Below are 12171 nucleotides of genomic sequence, written 5' to 3' on the forward strand. Positions count from 1 at the left end.
CTGTAGATTTCAAACTTATTAATCCTTGGAAAATTCAAAAGTGTAAGCTTACATAATATATTTTATAATACTATTATAGATTATGATATATATTATTAATGGAATATCTTGTATTGAAACCACATTCAGCTAGAAAAGTGCCAAGCGGCTGGCACCGATGCTGGCTTTCCGCTGGAAGTAGCAGGTGTTGCAACTGCGAGTCTGCGGTGTGGCTGCCACACCTGCAATTTGAGTCGCTTTTACACACATTCTCCGGTGTGTAGGAGTGTGTGTGTGTGTGTGTGTGTGGGTGGTTGGCTGTTTGGATGGGAAATGAAGTCATAAAGTCTGATTTCGCCCGTTCATGCTCATTATCACGTAGCGATATCGTGTAATCGTCATGCTCACGATAATGATGATGTTAACCAAGTAGATTGCTGCACAGCGTACAGCCATCTCGCTCCCGCACCACTCGCCCCATCTCTTTCTATCGGGCGCAATCTTCTGCCATTTATTTTCCAGCATCTGCGCTTCGTTGGTAAACTTTCTGACCGAAACTGACACATTCATGAAACAATTTAAAAAGTCATTGTCATCGCAGAATATAGTGGCTCCCATCCCCCCTCTCTCCATCTCTTAGCCAACTTCTTTAACTGTCCTGTCAATGGCACCGTCATTTGTTTTGTTGGCCATTACGGTCAGTGTCCCGAGTTGAAAACAAAATTGTCATGGCTCCCGAACCAAGTGGTCCTCTGGTGAACAGCTTTACTCCAATTGGAGCTGAAGTATGTGCCAAGCCATCCGCTCCACCAAGTGGTGTCCAGTGTCTTTGGAGCATGCCCGCTTCCCACTCCGCTCCAAATCCGACTGCGCTGTATCTCCGATCCTACGGTATCCTTCGGTCTGGACCGCCGTATCCTTGTTTTGCTCGGTTTGGCTTGGGTGGCCCAAGTTTTAAGCTACGGCATTCGGTGCTTTTGTTTTCGCAGCTCACGTGACAGAGCAATTTCGAAAATAATTTCAATTCTTCAAGTTAGAAGGCTTGCAGTAATAACTTTCAAACTCTTAGTAACTGCAGAACACGTGTATCCCTACATACATATTTTACGCTCACTCGAAAAGTTTATTAATTGGGCCATAGTCGAATGAAGTTTGCAGAGAATGTACTGTATTGTCTGCGATTTTTGATCGCACCAGCAGTTTGGGTTTTAAAATTTCCGAGAATTTCCCGAGAAATTTGTAAATCATTAGAGAGGGATTTCCCTCAGCAGAACGCTTGCCTGCACTTTTGATTAAGGGACAATAACCTTGCAGCAAATGTTGCAGAAACTCATTACTGCATCGTAATGATGAAAGGGCCAAAACTGAAGGAACAGCGGGGTGGGGGGGAGCACATGGCAATGGCTCCCAACAGTGTAATTTCTGGGAACCAAAGCCACAGGATTTTATTGGGCGGAAAATTAAAAGCATAACATGGCACGCTTTAAATTTGAGTGCAGCTGCAAAATGTGAAAAGTGGCAAGTGGCAAGTGGCAAGCGGAAAGTGGCAAAGTGGCAGCAACAGAAGCCGCAGCATATCGCGCCAAGTCTGACTTGGCAGGACTGCCAAAGAAGAGTGTTCCAAGGGTTTCCCAAGACCTTTCCCAAACACCCACCACCTCATTTTACCAGTTGCAACCTGCAGTTTCGGACTCACGCGCATAGTAAATTCAACTTATTGACAGGCTTGCAAAGAAACGTGTTCCGATAAGCGACCAGGTGAGTGAGTTGCACCTGTGGTCCTTCTTTCCTCCTCCAACTAGTCTGGAAAAGATTTCTCAGCTGAGAACCGAACTGGCGGTATCGGCACTACTTCGCCCATGAATCTTGTCGACGACAGGGGAACCCATGCTAATTACAAATTTATGACACTTTCTGCGTGGGAAAATGTGCTCGTTTTCCCTATCAACCAGACTGGGCGAAGGCCTGTTTCTGGCAGTAAGAACATTGCTTGGAGCTTGGAGTATCACATGGACGGATTTTATTGCAGATTCTCAATAGGTTAATTACAGCTCAGTGCGAATGGAGACGGGTTTACCTAATAATTTGACCACAGCATACCAGAATCTAACAGCACAATGATTTCTCTCAAAGTAAATGACGCAATAAAATGACACAGCTGCTAGAAGCACTCTATTCAAAGCTGCGACCCATCCTGGACAGCACCGGAGGCATCCACTCCTCGAACTCGGGAATATCGAACAGCGGGTGCTGGTTGAGGATGTCGAAACGCACCACCTTGTACGTGGAGACGAGCCACTGGCCCATGCAGCGACTGTTGTCCTGCACATTGCCCATTCTCGAGGGTTCCACGGAATAGTCGCGTCGGAAGCGCATGAACACCTCGGCGAAGATCAGGGGATGGGGCACCCTTAACTGAGCGGGATCTATGAACTCCTTTAGCAGCTCCGTCATCTCACTAAGTTCCGCCGGCGAGCGAAAGTCATTGGATCTCCGCAGGGCCACGAAGACCACGTCCAGGAAGGCGAAACGATGGTCGTAGTGCCGCAGCAGCTGCACCTTGAGCGGAATGGCCCGCCGGAAGTGCTCCTTCTCGAAGCGCATCATTTTGAGCCTCCAGTCGGGCGGATCATCCAACAGATCGTGCTTGATCTGCTTGAAACCCATAGGCGTACTGCATCGCTCCACATTCCGATTGCGGCGGCGCCTTACGAAGTCCGTAAAAACGGCGGCTGCCTGGCTCGAATTCTCAATGAACTTCTGCTCGGAGAAGTCCCAGTCCCAAAGGAGCTTCAGCCGGAGGAGAGCCAACTTGGTGGTCAATCGGCTGAGTGGGCTGTAAAAGTATATCATCGTGGGCAGGGACATTTGGTGCGGCTCGTCCTTGGCCACAAAAAAGTCGAGTTCGATGTCCAGTTTCTTACCGGGACTTATTTGCACCATTGGCACATCCTTTCCCGAAGCACTCTGGTGATGTCCCGTTGAGGTCGCAGTTCGCCTGGAAGCCCGAATCAAATGCCGCAGCACATGACCATAGCGGGTGCACTTGTCCATCAGCAACCGGTGTATCCACATCATTCCATAGTTTAATTTGTTTTGAATTTTGTCTATTTAAAAAGCCGGAATATTCAAATTGAACGGAATACATGTGAGCGTCAGCACTTGGCATTGAATGCTCGGGGTGAGTGATAGCTAGTTGCCACTTCAGTTCATCCTGCACTCTGTTAGTATGCACTGAAAGAAAGGCTTCCCAATTTGTCAGTCAATCGATTAGAATATATTCCATAGCAAAGCTCTATCGTCCCTCTATCGTTTAAATGTACTCAAGCTGCTCCATCCTATAGAATTTAAAGTGTAACCTCTCATATTGGCAAAACAACAATAAGGTCCTAATTAGGCCAACATGGAAGGGAATTCAATCCGCCTGAGACAGAGGCCAAGACGCTACACATCCTTCCCGACTCCCGCAGTTGAAGTGGCTCCATTGATTTGGCAGCATGCAATTATCGAATGCATTAGGAAACGCATAGTGCCTCCGCATAGGGAGCTCCTCTCACCTGGAGCCACCTTCGACCATCTGAGCCACCCGCACTTGTTTGCCCAGACGTTCGTTTATCCCGGGCGAAGCAAACAGACAATGGCGAAGAGGAAGGCATTCAGGACTCGCCAATTTGCCATGTTGAATGAGGGTTCGCCCAACGACTTCTACATCGGGTTAATTGCTTGCCAATTGATTTCGATTCGGGGAAGCCGTCTGCAAAATATGCAAATATTTTTGGGATAATTAAATGAAAGTCTATTGCACAAGCCACCCAGAAACAAGCTACTTGGTACTTTGCAAAGTGTACAGTTGCCGCAAAACATTTGACTTGCATGTTCACGTCCAAATTATTAATACCGAAAGAGTGCATGAATGAAAAGCCTTACTGGCTTAGCTCTTATAAGCTATGTTTTATTCATGTTTTTATAAGGCTTTATATCGGGCATAAGAACAACAAATAACCTTCAAGCCTTTAAAGGGTACAGTTGCCTCAATGCGTATGCAAATCCCCGATAAAACCGTTTCAGTTTGATGCCTACGAACGCTTTAACTAATTCAGAAAACAAAAATACGTGCATTCATTTTTGATGCCGCAGATTTATCAAACGAAATATTAAATGACCGAAACGGAATGAACCTACGACAATGGAGTTTGAGTATGAATAAATGCTGAAAATGGCAGGGGACACGACGAATGGAGATGATATTCCAGGCATTTGGGCACACCAAATCCCCGTGTAATCCCCGGGAAAATAGGGGGAAAACAGAACGAGAAGTATCGCAATAAAATATGTTAAGTAAATACGAAGGGGGGAAAAACTAAACAATAAGCCAAAAAGTACGCTTGATTAAGTTTAACTTCCGGTCTGTTATAAATTGAGCATTTATGTGGGATTTGTTTGGGAATACAGTTTCTACTTTGTTGGCCAGATCCCCGAAAAAAAAATCTATGGCATCCATCCATCGGCGTGCCAAACGAGACAAATGTTTAGGCCAACACACACACACACGCTGACACACACACACATGTCCGCATGTCTATTTCCGGCGGAAGTGGTGAATAAAACATGAAACGAAATAAAATGACGGCCCGAGGCGGAGGAAGAATGGAGAACTTTTAGTGGCCAAAAGTGAACATCCTGCTACTGAGCCTCCTGCTGTTGGCAGTGTTATATTTTGTTTTGTTTACTTGGGCGCAAATGGGTGAATTATTCCTGAACCAGCCAATCGAAGGGTCAACTAAAAATTAAATGCCAAACATTTTATCGAGCACTGTAAGCAGTCTGAGCACTGTGGCTGCATCTCTGGCACTTAATATCCGTAGATAAAATATTCAATTTCCCCCTGATGACAAACCTGGGCTATAGCCAAGTGAATGGGAGACAGCAGGGATTCAGCTGCTTGAAATATGGAAGTATAATGAAATGTTTGCCGGGCCTATTGACTTTGCCAATGAATATCCCAAGCAGGCAATTGAGTCGGCAAACTGAATATTATAATCATTCGGTCGTTAAGGTTCCAATTATAGTTATTGCCCTGCTATTGCATTCAAGCAATCCGTATTTGACCATAAACTATGATTCAGGGCCAAAATCCATTTCGAAATTGCTTCATTAACGAGCTGTGGCTTTGCTCACCGCAAATTATTTTACCAGGATTTCCGTTTTGACCATACATTAAGGAGTCAAAGAACTAACTTCTAAGCCAACTTAAAAATTTTTACATTTTACAAAGATACTCAGCTAAAATTCTTAAAACATCCATATATTTCGAAAGTAGTGATTTATGTATCTGGATTTTTGGAATAGTTTATTGTTGGTAATGTGATTTGAAACTGTTTTAGTTAATTGGTCACTTGTAGTATTTTTGGAACATTTTTAAATACAATAATATCCGACACACTTGCCGCCGAAACCGTAGATGGGATCGCATTGGCATGTGCTGGGGGCACAGGGAGGACATTGGTTGCAGGAGATGGACGGCGGACAAGGACATCTGCAGCTGTCGCATTTAGGTCTGCATCGCGGAGGATTGGCGTATCTGCAGACCAAGTCGTTTGGTGGATAGCCTAGCTTGACTTCCACTTTGGGTGGCGGTCGCTTCGGTTTTTTTTCTTCCGGTTTCTTCTCAGGCTTCTTTATTAGCACCTGGGACACGCTGCTCTCGAAGATCGCTGTTTTCTTGGGCTCCCGGTCATGATGACCCCTCACGGATGCCTCCTTTCTATTGGTGACCTTTACCTGCACGGTACTCACGATGTCAGATTCGGAATGCCCTTCATTCATCTCCTTCTCTACTGATTCCTTCTGGTCATATACATCGAGATCTGTCGAACTGATATTACTACATAATAGTTAAGGGGTTTACTACGAATATAATATGTTTAAGCTAAGGAGCTTTAAACACCTACCTTGTATCTTCATTCTTGACAAGTGATGGATCTTCCTCCGAAATTGAGGAAATGTCTGTTGGTAGTGATGGCTGGGATGAATCCTTGTTTGGCACTTGGGAAGGAGGGGTTATACTAGTAGGCAGTCGGGAAGGAGGTGGTGTACCACTGGGCAGTTGGGATGGCGGTGGTATATCGCTGGGCAGTTGGGAAGGAGGTGGTATATCGCTGGGCAGTTGGGAAGGAGGTGGTATATCGCTGGGCAGTTGGGAAGGAGGTGGTATACCACTGGGCGGGCTGGAGTTCGATTCTTCGGCTTCGGGTGAGTCCACCGGAATTTTGACCTTGATGATGGTCTTCTCTACCTTGGCTTTAGGGTCATCAAAATCGCGCTCCGTCTTCTCATATTCCTGGTAGACGATCTCCTCCTTTGCATCTTTAGATTCAGTTATTGGCACCTCCGCCCTCATCGACACCAGTAAGGGCTCCAGCTCGGAATGCCTCATGGCTCGATAAGGAATTGCATCCTTGTCTTGGACGTACTTTGGTTCGTAATCATTCTCCCCAAGGCGCTGAGTTTCCGTCACGGGAAACTGGGTGACCGACTGAACCTTTTCGATGATCGTCTCCGTCTTTCCGGTGCGATGCTTCACCTTCATCTCCTTTGTGGTGATGTCGGTGATCGCTATATACTCGGGCTCGCATTCGTCCATCTCGTCCGTTTGAACGCCGACTTCGTGGGTTATGCAACAACATGGTCTGGTCCAGTTTGGACAAGGCGGCTGAAAGCAGTTCTGTCGATTTTGTTGGCCACAACGAGAAACACAAGGAGATTGTTGCGAACACTGCTGAGAATATTCTTGGGAAAATTGCTGAGAATGGTCGGGCAGAGCTCGCATTGGAGGTTGATGTCCACAGAAACAGTTTTGAGGATGCTGGAAACTCCAACTCTGAACAGATTCCTGAGAAAGTATTTGAGGATTTCTTTGGGAAAAATTCTGAAAAACTTCCCGAGGATCTGGTCTGTTCTGCCAGCGAGGACGTAGATCCGAACCACACATCAGATATTTCTCCGGGAAACATTTCTCTTGGCAGGGCATCGGCTGATTGGGCAAACGAAGTTCATACCGACACCGTGGACATTGGCAGGATTCATTCATCGCTCTGTAGTCCATCGTCCTGAATCACAGGATTTGAATAGCAATTCCGGACAAGAAATCATCGAACAACGTTCAAATAGGATTCTAGGCACCCAGCACACACAATTTTTTCAGTAAAACATCGAAATGGTTGTTGTTGTTCTTTGTTTACAAGGCATACTTCGCTAGTTTTCAGAAAAACACTTTAAATAAACATAAACCAGATAAAAGATATAGCTACATCCACATTTTAATGCAGAATGGGGATTTAATAGGATTAAAACAATTACAGGTTATATAGAATCGCTTTGATTTTATTCCATTTAAAATCGAAAAATAAATTCAACAAATTATTCAATCATATCTACCTTTGACATCAATATTAGTTATAAAGCTCCACACGAAATCCAGTTTTTTGTGACCACATGTCTGACTAAGATCCTGTTTTTTTTTTTTTATTAACAATTTTCTAGAAAATAAAATTATAGAGTAAAAAATTCCGCCACATAGTGAATAGCCATGAGTTTCCAGAATAAGCTGGATGAGTACACCAGGAACTTGGACCTGGCCAAGTGGTATATGGGAATCTCGGCGAAACAGGAGGCCACGATGTCCACAATGTCCGAGAGCCTCCGGGATGACTTCGAGCAGGGAACAGGGGAAAAGATGTTCAAGGCACTGATATCCCTGGGCCTCCAGCCGGTGATATCCAAAAAGAAGATCAGCCGGATCGTGCAGTTGAGCAGGAACAACATACTGGCCTTCCTGTTCTTTGTGATGGAGGGCTACTACAAGACGAAACAAACGGATGGCGTTTACAGCATTAATGAGCAGCTGCTAATGAATGCCATTGCCAAGATCGACATGTTGCCCACCATTCGTGCTCTGGACATTGTGCTGCCCCAGCCTCCGGTCAAAAAACCGGATCCTCAAACTCAATCGTTAGCTTCCCTGACCACGGAGCGTCCACAAAAGAAACCCTCCAAGAAGTCGCCCTACTTTCTAAGGCAACCGAAGCCGGTTCAAAGGACCTCCCGTCTGACAGCGAAGATTCCCGAGTTTGTCGTGTCATTCAACTTTTGGCCCACCAATGGACCGCCCGAATATGGCACTGAGGAAGAGGAGCCTTGGTATGCGCTGTACCGACTGAATCCCGGCCAGCGACTGATCAAGAAAACCCTCTCCGAGACCCTGGAGCGTTACTTTAAATTGGCAGCAGTTGAGGGGAAGCAGGATGCGGAGGAAACCCAACAAAGTCGGGAGCCCGAAGCCAACATGTGCTTGGTGCACAAGGGTCAGGTGTTGCAGGCCCAGCTCCTGAGGGATGAACTGGCGGTCAAGGCGAGGGATCGCTGCCTGGAACTCCTCGATGTGAACGAGCCATACGCCAAGCTTCGAAAGGCCAGAATCGTGGCCCAGTTGGAGCACGACATCGACGTAATAATGGCCCGCCACCGAAACGCGATGCACTGCGACCAGACCAAGGTGCTGACCATCGAGAATTTTGACTGCGTGCTGTGCCAGCAGATGCTGGTATCGCAACCCTGGCCGGAAACCAAGGGTCAGATTGGTCGGGCTCTGGTGGGCGAGGATTGTACCGTGGCTCATACTACTGCATTCGATACTTACCGCGGAAAAAGGCTGGAGGGTGGTGCGGAAAAGCCGGTAAGTTGAGAATTATCAAATACATACATTCTATACCTAATATCCAATTAAAGAAAAAAAAGGATGGCACAGTAGCCCGTACCAGTGGAATCGATACTTGTCGCGGAAAAAGGCTGGAGGGAGGTGCAGAGAAGACGGTATGTTTGAAATTACCAAATATATTTACATTTTCCATACCCACTTTTATTTTTCTATTGAACAAAATTAAGGATTCCACAGTACCCCAACCGCCTGCAGAAAAGGGCCGCGGAAAGAGGCTAAAGGGTGGTGGAGGAAAGCCGGTGAGTGGAAAATTACCAAATAGATTAACTTTCATTACAATCTTTCTGTATTGAAGAAAAAAGACAAGAAGGGGAAAAAGGAGAAAAAGGCTAAAGTAGTGGAACCGGAACCAGAAAATCCGAAGAAGCCGAAGGTATCGCCCTGGAAGCCACCGCCTCGCAAACTCGTTAGCGGCCCCTTCCGTATCCACAACATCGACTTCAACGAGTACACACAGGTGTGTACGCAAGTAGTTGGTCCTTCGGAGTGCGAGCTTCCTCCGGCTCCCAAAAAGTCGGCCGTATCTTTTATCCTGGCCAAGGGAAAGATCGAAGGGAATGCACACAAGTGCGATATGCGCATGCCCAATAACAGGCATGTGAAAACTAGGTTCTTCCGGGGACCCCGTTCGAACAAGCCGTACCAGTTCAAATACCATCGGGTCTTCCAATCCGGCCAACCGAAACCCTTTGATCTCAGTCATATTATGGCCAAGTCTTTTGTGAAGGCGCTGGATCAGTCGGATGGGGACGAAGCCGATCCGTGTTACTTTAGGGAGCTTTTGTCGGAGATGGTGATTGAGGACGAGGCGCCTCCGGATTCCAAGTCTGAAGGCCTTCCCGAAACCGAGCCGGAGAAGAAATCGAAGCAGGACAGCCAGCCCCCGTTGGAAATCTTTAGTGACCTGGATCAGACTAGAATCTCCGACAGTCGAGAGACCTTGGATCGTTCGAGCAACCACAGTGGTCGCAGCCATGTGAACTACAAGGCGGAGATCGTGGATGCAGTAGTGAGATGTGCCAAGGCGGTTTGGCAGAAGCGTACCCTAATAAAGCGGGCCGAGATGGAGCGCATGGGCAGAATGACGCCGCGCAAGGCACTGACCCATAAGGATACGGAATCATTCGATCCGAACGATGCCGCCCAGATGGACAAGTTGCTAAAGGATGGCATGCGAGTACTCAGGAAGGAGCCCCGCTATGTGCTGGCCTGTCTGCCAGACGCCCACAAGCTGCCAGTGCTGCGGGAGTGGGTCAAGAGGAGGTACGGCAAAACCTACAGCCAGAAGGAGCTCGAGGAGAGTATAGCCGAGTCGAGCAGGATATTCGAGCTGGTCACCATCCTCCAGAGCAGTCCCGCCAGTCCCGATCTTATGGGCATTGATCGCCTGCCCAGATCCAAGGAGAACTTTAACTTCTATAAGCAGATTAAGAATACGGTATATATATATATATATATGTACATATATTTTACTATACTAAAACTATATTTTTCAGGCTGCCCTGGCTAAGCAAACATATCACGATCAGTTGAATGCCCGCTACCTAAGCATCGTGAGCTCCGCCTGGTACGCCATGGGCAACTATCTGGTGCCCGGAGGACCTCCTCGGAAGACCTTTTTCGCTTACATAGCTTCCAATCCGCTGGAGATCATGCGTAACAAGACGTGGAATGGGGATTTCCGGAACTACCGCTCCATGCGCGACAAGAGAAAGGAGCAGGAGAAGCTTTTGGGCAAAAAGGACTAGATTACAATAAATTAAAACTCTTTTTCAATCTGAAACTCAATTATATTTGGGCTTGGTGCGGGCCACTCTTTTGCCGGTGAACCCCTTGCTGGCCAAATAATCACGGATGCCGCGTTTGGTGTGCACCTTCAGTTTGCAGATGTCGAACTCCAGCTCCTTGTTGCAGTACTCGGCGCCCTCCATGCGTTGAATGAAATGGATGACGTGGAGCAGCACCTCGCCGTCCAGCTGCTGAATCTTGGCGTGCAGATCAAGGTCCTCCTCGGTTGTAAAGGGCTCCTGCTGCTCCGAAGTTTCCAAAGTTGCCGGCGGAGTCCAATCGGGGGTCGGAGTACATTCGGTGGTTGGAGTACATGAGGGGGGCGCACCCATTATGGAGGGGGACACCTCCGAGCCGTTCACCTCGTCCTCCGGCGATGATGAGTCCGATTCATCCGAGGAGCTCTCTTCCTCGGCACGCACTTTACTGCCGCTGGAGCAGATGTAGAGCTGCACCTGGGAGTACATCTCCTCAAAGATGATCTGCAGCTGTTTGGCCATGTGGTAGCACAGGTGATCGGGATTCGTGTACAGATAGGTGTTGTAGAAAATCAGCCTTATGTCTTTGGCGAAATCCGCGGCACTGAGATAGCAACCCGTATTCAAACGATGCCTCACGGTGGACAGATCCATGGGTTCCCGGACAATCTCATGGTAATCGTGGAGGCCCAGCAGTTGCGGATCCAGTGGCTCGTAGAAAACCCAAGCAATATTCTTATAGGTACTGGAAAACAACCTTTTAATAATCACCTTGCAGGCATTAATTTCCGGCGAGGACCGTTCAGTTTCTTGTTTTGCAGCCATTTCAGAAAAATATCTTCGATATCGACTATCGGAAAATTCTATTATAATTTCTATCGTTTTGACAACTTGAACGCAATACAACTGACAATATTCACACTCCGGGTTGCCCTGTACGATGATATTTTTAGCTTATGAAAACTTTTAGGATTGCCACCTCAATCCGAGCAGAAAAGTCAATCCACAAATGCGGTTTGGGGCAACAAACAAATTCAGTTAATTATGCAAGTGGCTCCGGCCAGGAAAGTATTTCCATACATTTTGTGTGGGAGTGCGGTCCTTTGTGGGAATGCTCTGCCTCAATCCTGAAGCTATGATGGTTAATCTAATTCCGAGACCCGTACAAACAGTCCTTTTTTCGGTAAACGTATTTAAAATCCCCATCGAGCTGTGGGGGCGAAAATATTTATGGTCAACCGCTGACGTTTGCTATTTTAGAGTGCCGAAATATTTCGTTAGCATAAAAGTTTTGTTAGGACACACAATATACATCATTTTTGGGCAAATATTTGCAGGGCTTTCATTTGGGCAGTCAACAAGTTGGGTTTACAAAAGTTAAATCGAAATCCTGTTTAAAGTCACTCTGTTAAGTTGGCTTCCACAGGCATGAGGGGAAATCCTGTTCCTGTGGCTCTCTCCCTCTGTTAGCTTGCGATCCACAACTGAGAGCAACCGATTTACGGAGACCTTCATTTTCTCGCTGTTAACTTACCTGCCACAAAATGTTGCAAATTGGGTGGCAATCGGACCAGGTCTTGGCCACATCTTGGGGCGCCTCTTCAGTCTGCTGTTGGGCCTTTGGGGGAATGGTCCTGCGAATGGGTCAAT

General features: G+C 46.9%; 4 protein-coding genes across 7 annotated transcripts; 1 reads left to right on the forward strand and 3 right to left on the reverse strand.

The window, feature by feature from the left end:
* Positions 1 to 1978: 1978 nt before the first annotated feature.
* Positions 1979 to 3138, reverse strand: CG30412 (uncharacterized protein). Of its 3 annotated transcripts, none has more exons than NM_137933.3 (2): positions 2904 to 3138; positions 1979 to 2806 (listed from the first exon to the last, which is right to left on the reverse strand). In NM_137933.3, the coding sequence occupies exons 1-2, from the start codon at positions 3125 to 3127 to the stop codon at positions 2152 to 2154; spliced, it is 879 nt and encodes a 292-aa protein (NP_611777.3). In that variant the 5' UTR covers positions 3128 to 3138; the 3' UTR covers positions 1979 to 2151. The 3 variants fall into 3 exon arrangements, with proteins under 3 accessions (NP_611777.3, NP_001286763.1, NP_726305.1); NM_001299834.1 differs by having other exon boundaries at positions 1979 to 2815; NM_166590.2 differs by having other exon boundaries at positions 1979 to 3138.
* Positions 3139 to 5270: 2132 nt separating this feature from the next.
* CG30416 (uncharacterized protein) lies at positions 5271 to 7189 on the reverse strand. Of its 2 annotated transcripts, none has more exons than NM_166591.3 (2): positions 5931 to 7189; positions 5271 to 5854 (listed from the first exon to the last, which is right to left on the reverse strand). In NM_166591.3, the coding sequence occupies exons 1-2, from the start codon at positions 7082 to 7084 to the stop codon at positions 5398 to 5400; spliced, it is 1611 nt and encodes a 536-aa protein (NP_726306.3). In that variant the 5' UTR covers positions 7085 to 7189; the 3' UTR covers positions 5271 to 5397. The 2 variants fall into 2 exon arrangements, with proteins under 2 accessions (NP_726306.3, NP_001286764.1); NM_001299835.1 differs by having other exon boundaries at positions 5271 to 5863.
* Positions 7190 to 7448: 259 nt separating this feature from the next.
* Positions 7449 to 10535, forward strand: CG9861 (uncharacterized protein). The gene is made up of 5 exons (NM_137934.3): positions 7449 to 8713; positions 8767 to 8850; positions 8923 to 8994; positions 9051 to 10193; positions 10252 to 10535. The coding sequence occupies exons 1-5, from the start codon at positions 7568 to 7570 to the stop codon at positions 10501 to 10503; spliced, it is 2697 nt and encodes an 898-aa protein (NP_611778.1). The 5' UTR covers positions 7449 to 7567; the 3' UTR covers positions 10504 to 10535.
* tbrd-3 (testis-specifically expressed bromodomain containing protein-3) lies at positions 10529 to 11371 on the reverse strand. Its single transcript, NM_166592.2, has one exon. The coding sequence runs from the start codon at positions 11344 to 11346 to the stop codon at positions 10540 to 10542; it is 807 nt and encodes a 268-aa protein (NP_726307.1). The 5' UTR covers positions 11347 to 11371; the 3' UTR covers positions 10529 to 10539.
* Between the last annotated feature and the right edge of the window lie 800 nt (positions 11372 to 12171).

This window comes from Drosophila melanogaster, chromosome 2R (assembly GCF_000001215.4).
Source record: "Drosophila melanogaster chromosome 2R".
Taxonomy (NCBI): Eukaryota; Metazoa; Arthropoda; class Insecta; order Diptera; family Drosophilidae; genus Drosophila; species Drosophila melanogaster.

Excerpts from the sequence above, each read along its gene's own strand:
- CG30412 (NM_166590.2), bottom strand. The coding sequence starts at position 3,057 with ATGATGTGGATACACCGGTTGCTGATGGACAAGTGCACCCGCTATGGT.
- CG30416 (NM_001299835.1), bottom strand. The coding sequence starts at position 7,084 with ATGGACTACAGAGCGATGAATGAATCCTGCCAATGTCCACGGTGTCGG. Across the intron at positions 5,864-5,930 it reads GTCAAGAATGAAGATACAAG|TAATATCAGTTCGACAGATC; the intron begins GTAGGTGTTTAA and ends ACTATTATGTAG.
- CG9861 (NM_137934.3), top strand. The coding sequence starts at position 7,568 with ATGAGTTTCCAGAATAAGCTGGATGAGTACACCAGGAACTTGGACCTG. Across the intron at positions 8,714-8,766 it reads AGGGTGGTGCGGAAAAGCCG|AAAAAAAAGGATGGCACAGT; the intron begins GTAAGTTGAGAA and ends ATCCAATTAAAG. Across the intron at positions 10,194-10,251 it reads ATAAGCAGATTAAGAATACG|GCTGCCCTGGCTAAGCAAAC; the intron begins GTATATATATAT and ends TATATTTTTCAG.
- tbrd-3 (NM_166592.2), bottom strand. The coding sequence starts at position 11,346 with ATGGCTGCAAAACAAGAAACTGAACGGTCCTCGCCGGAAATTAATGCC.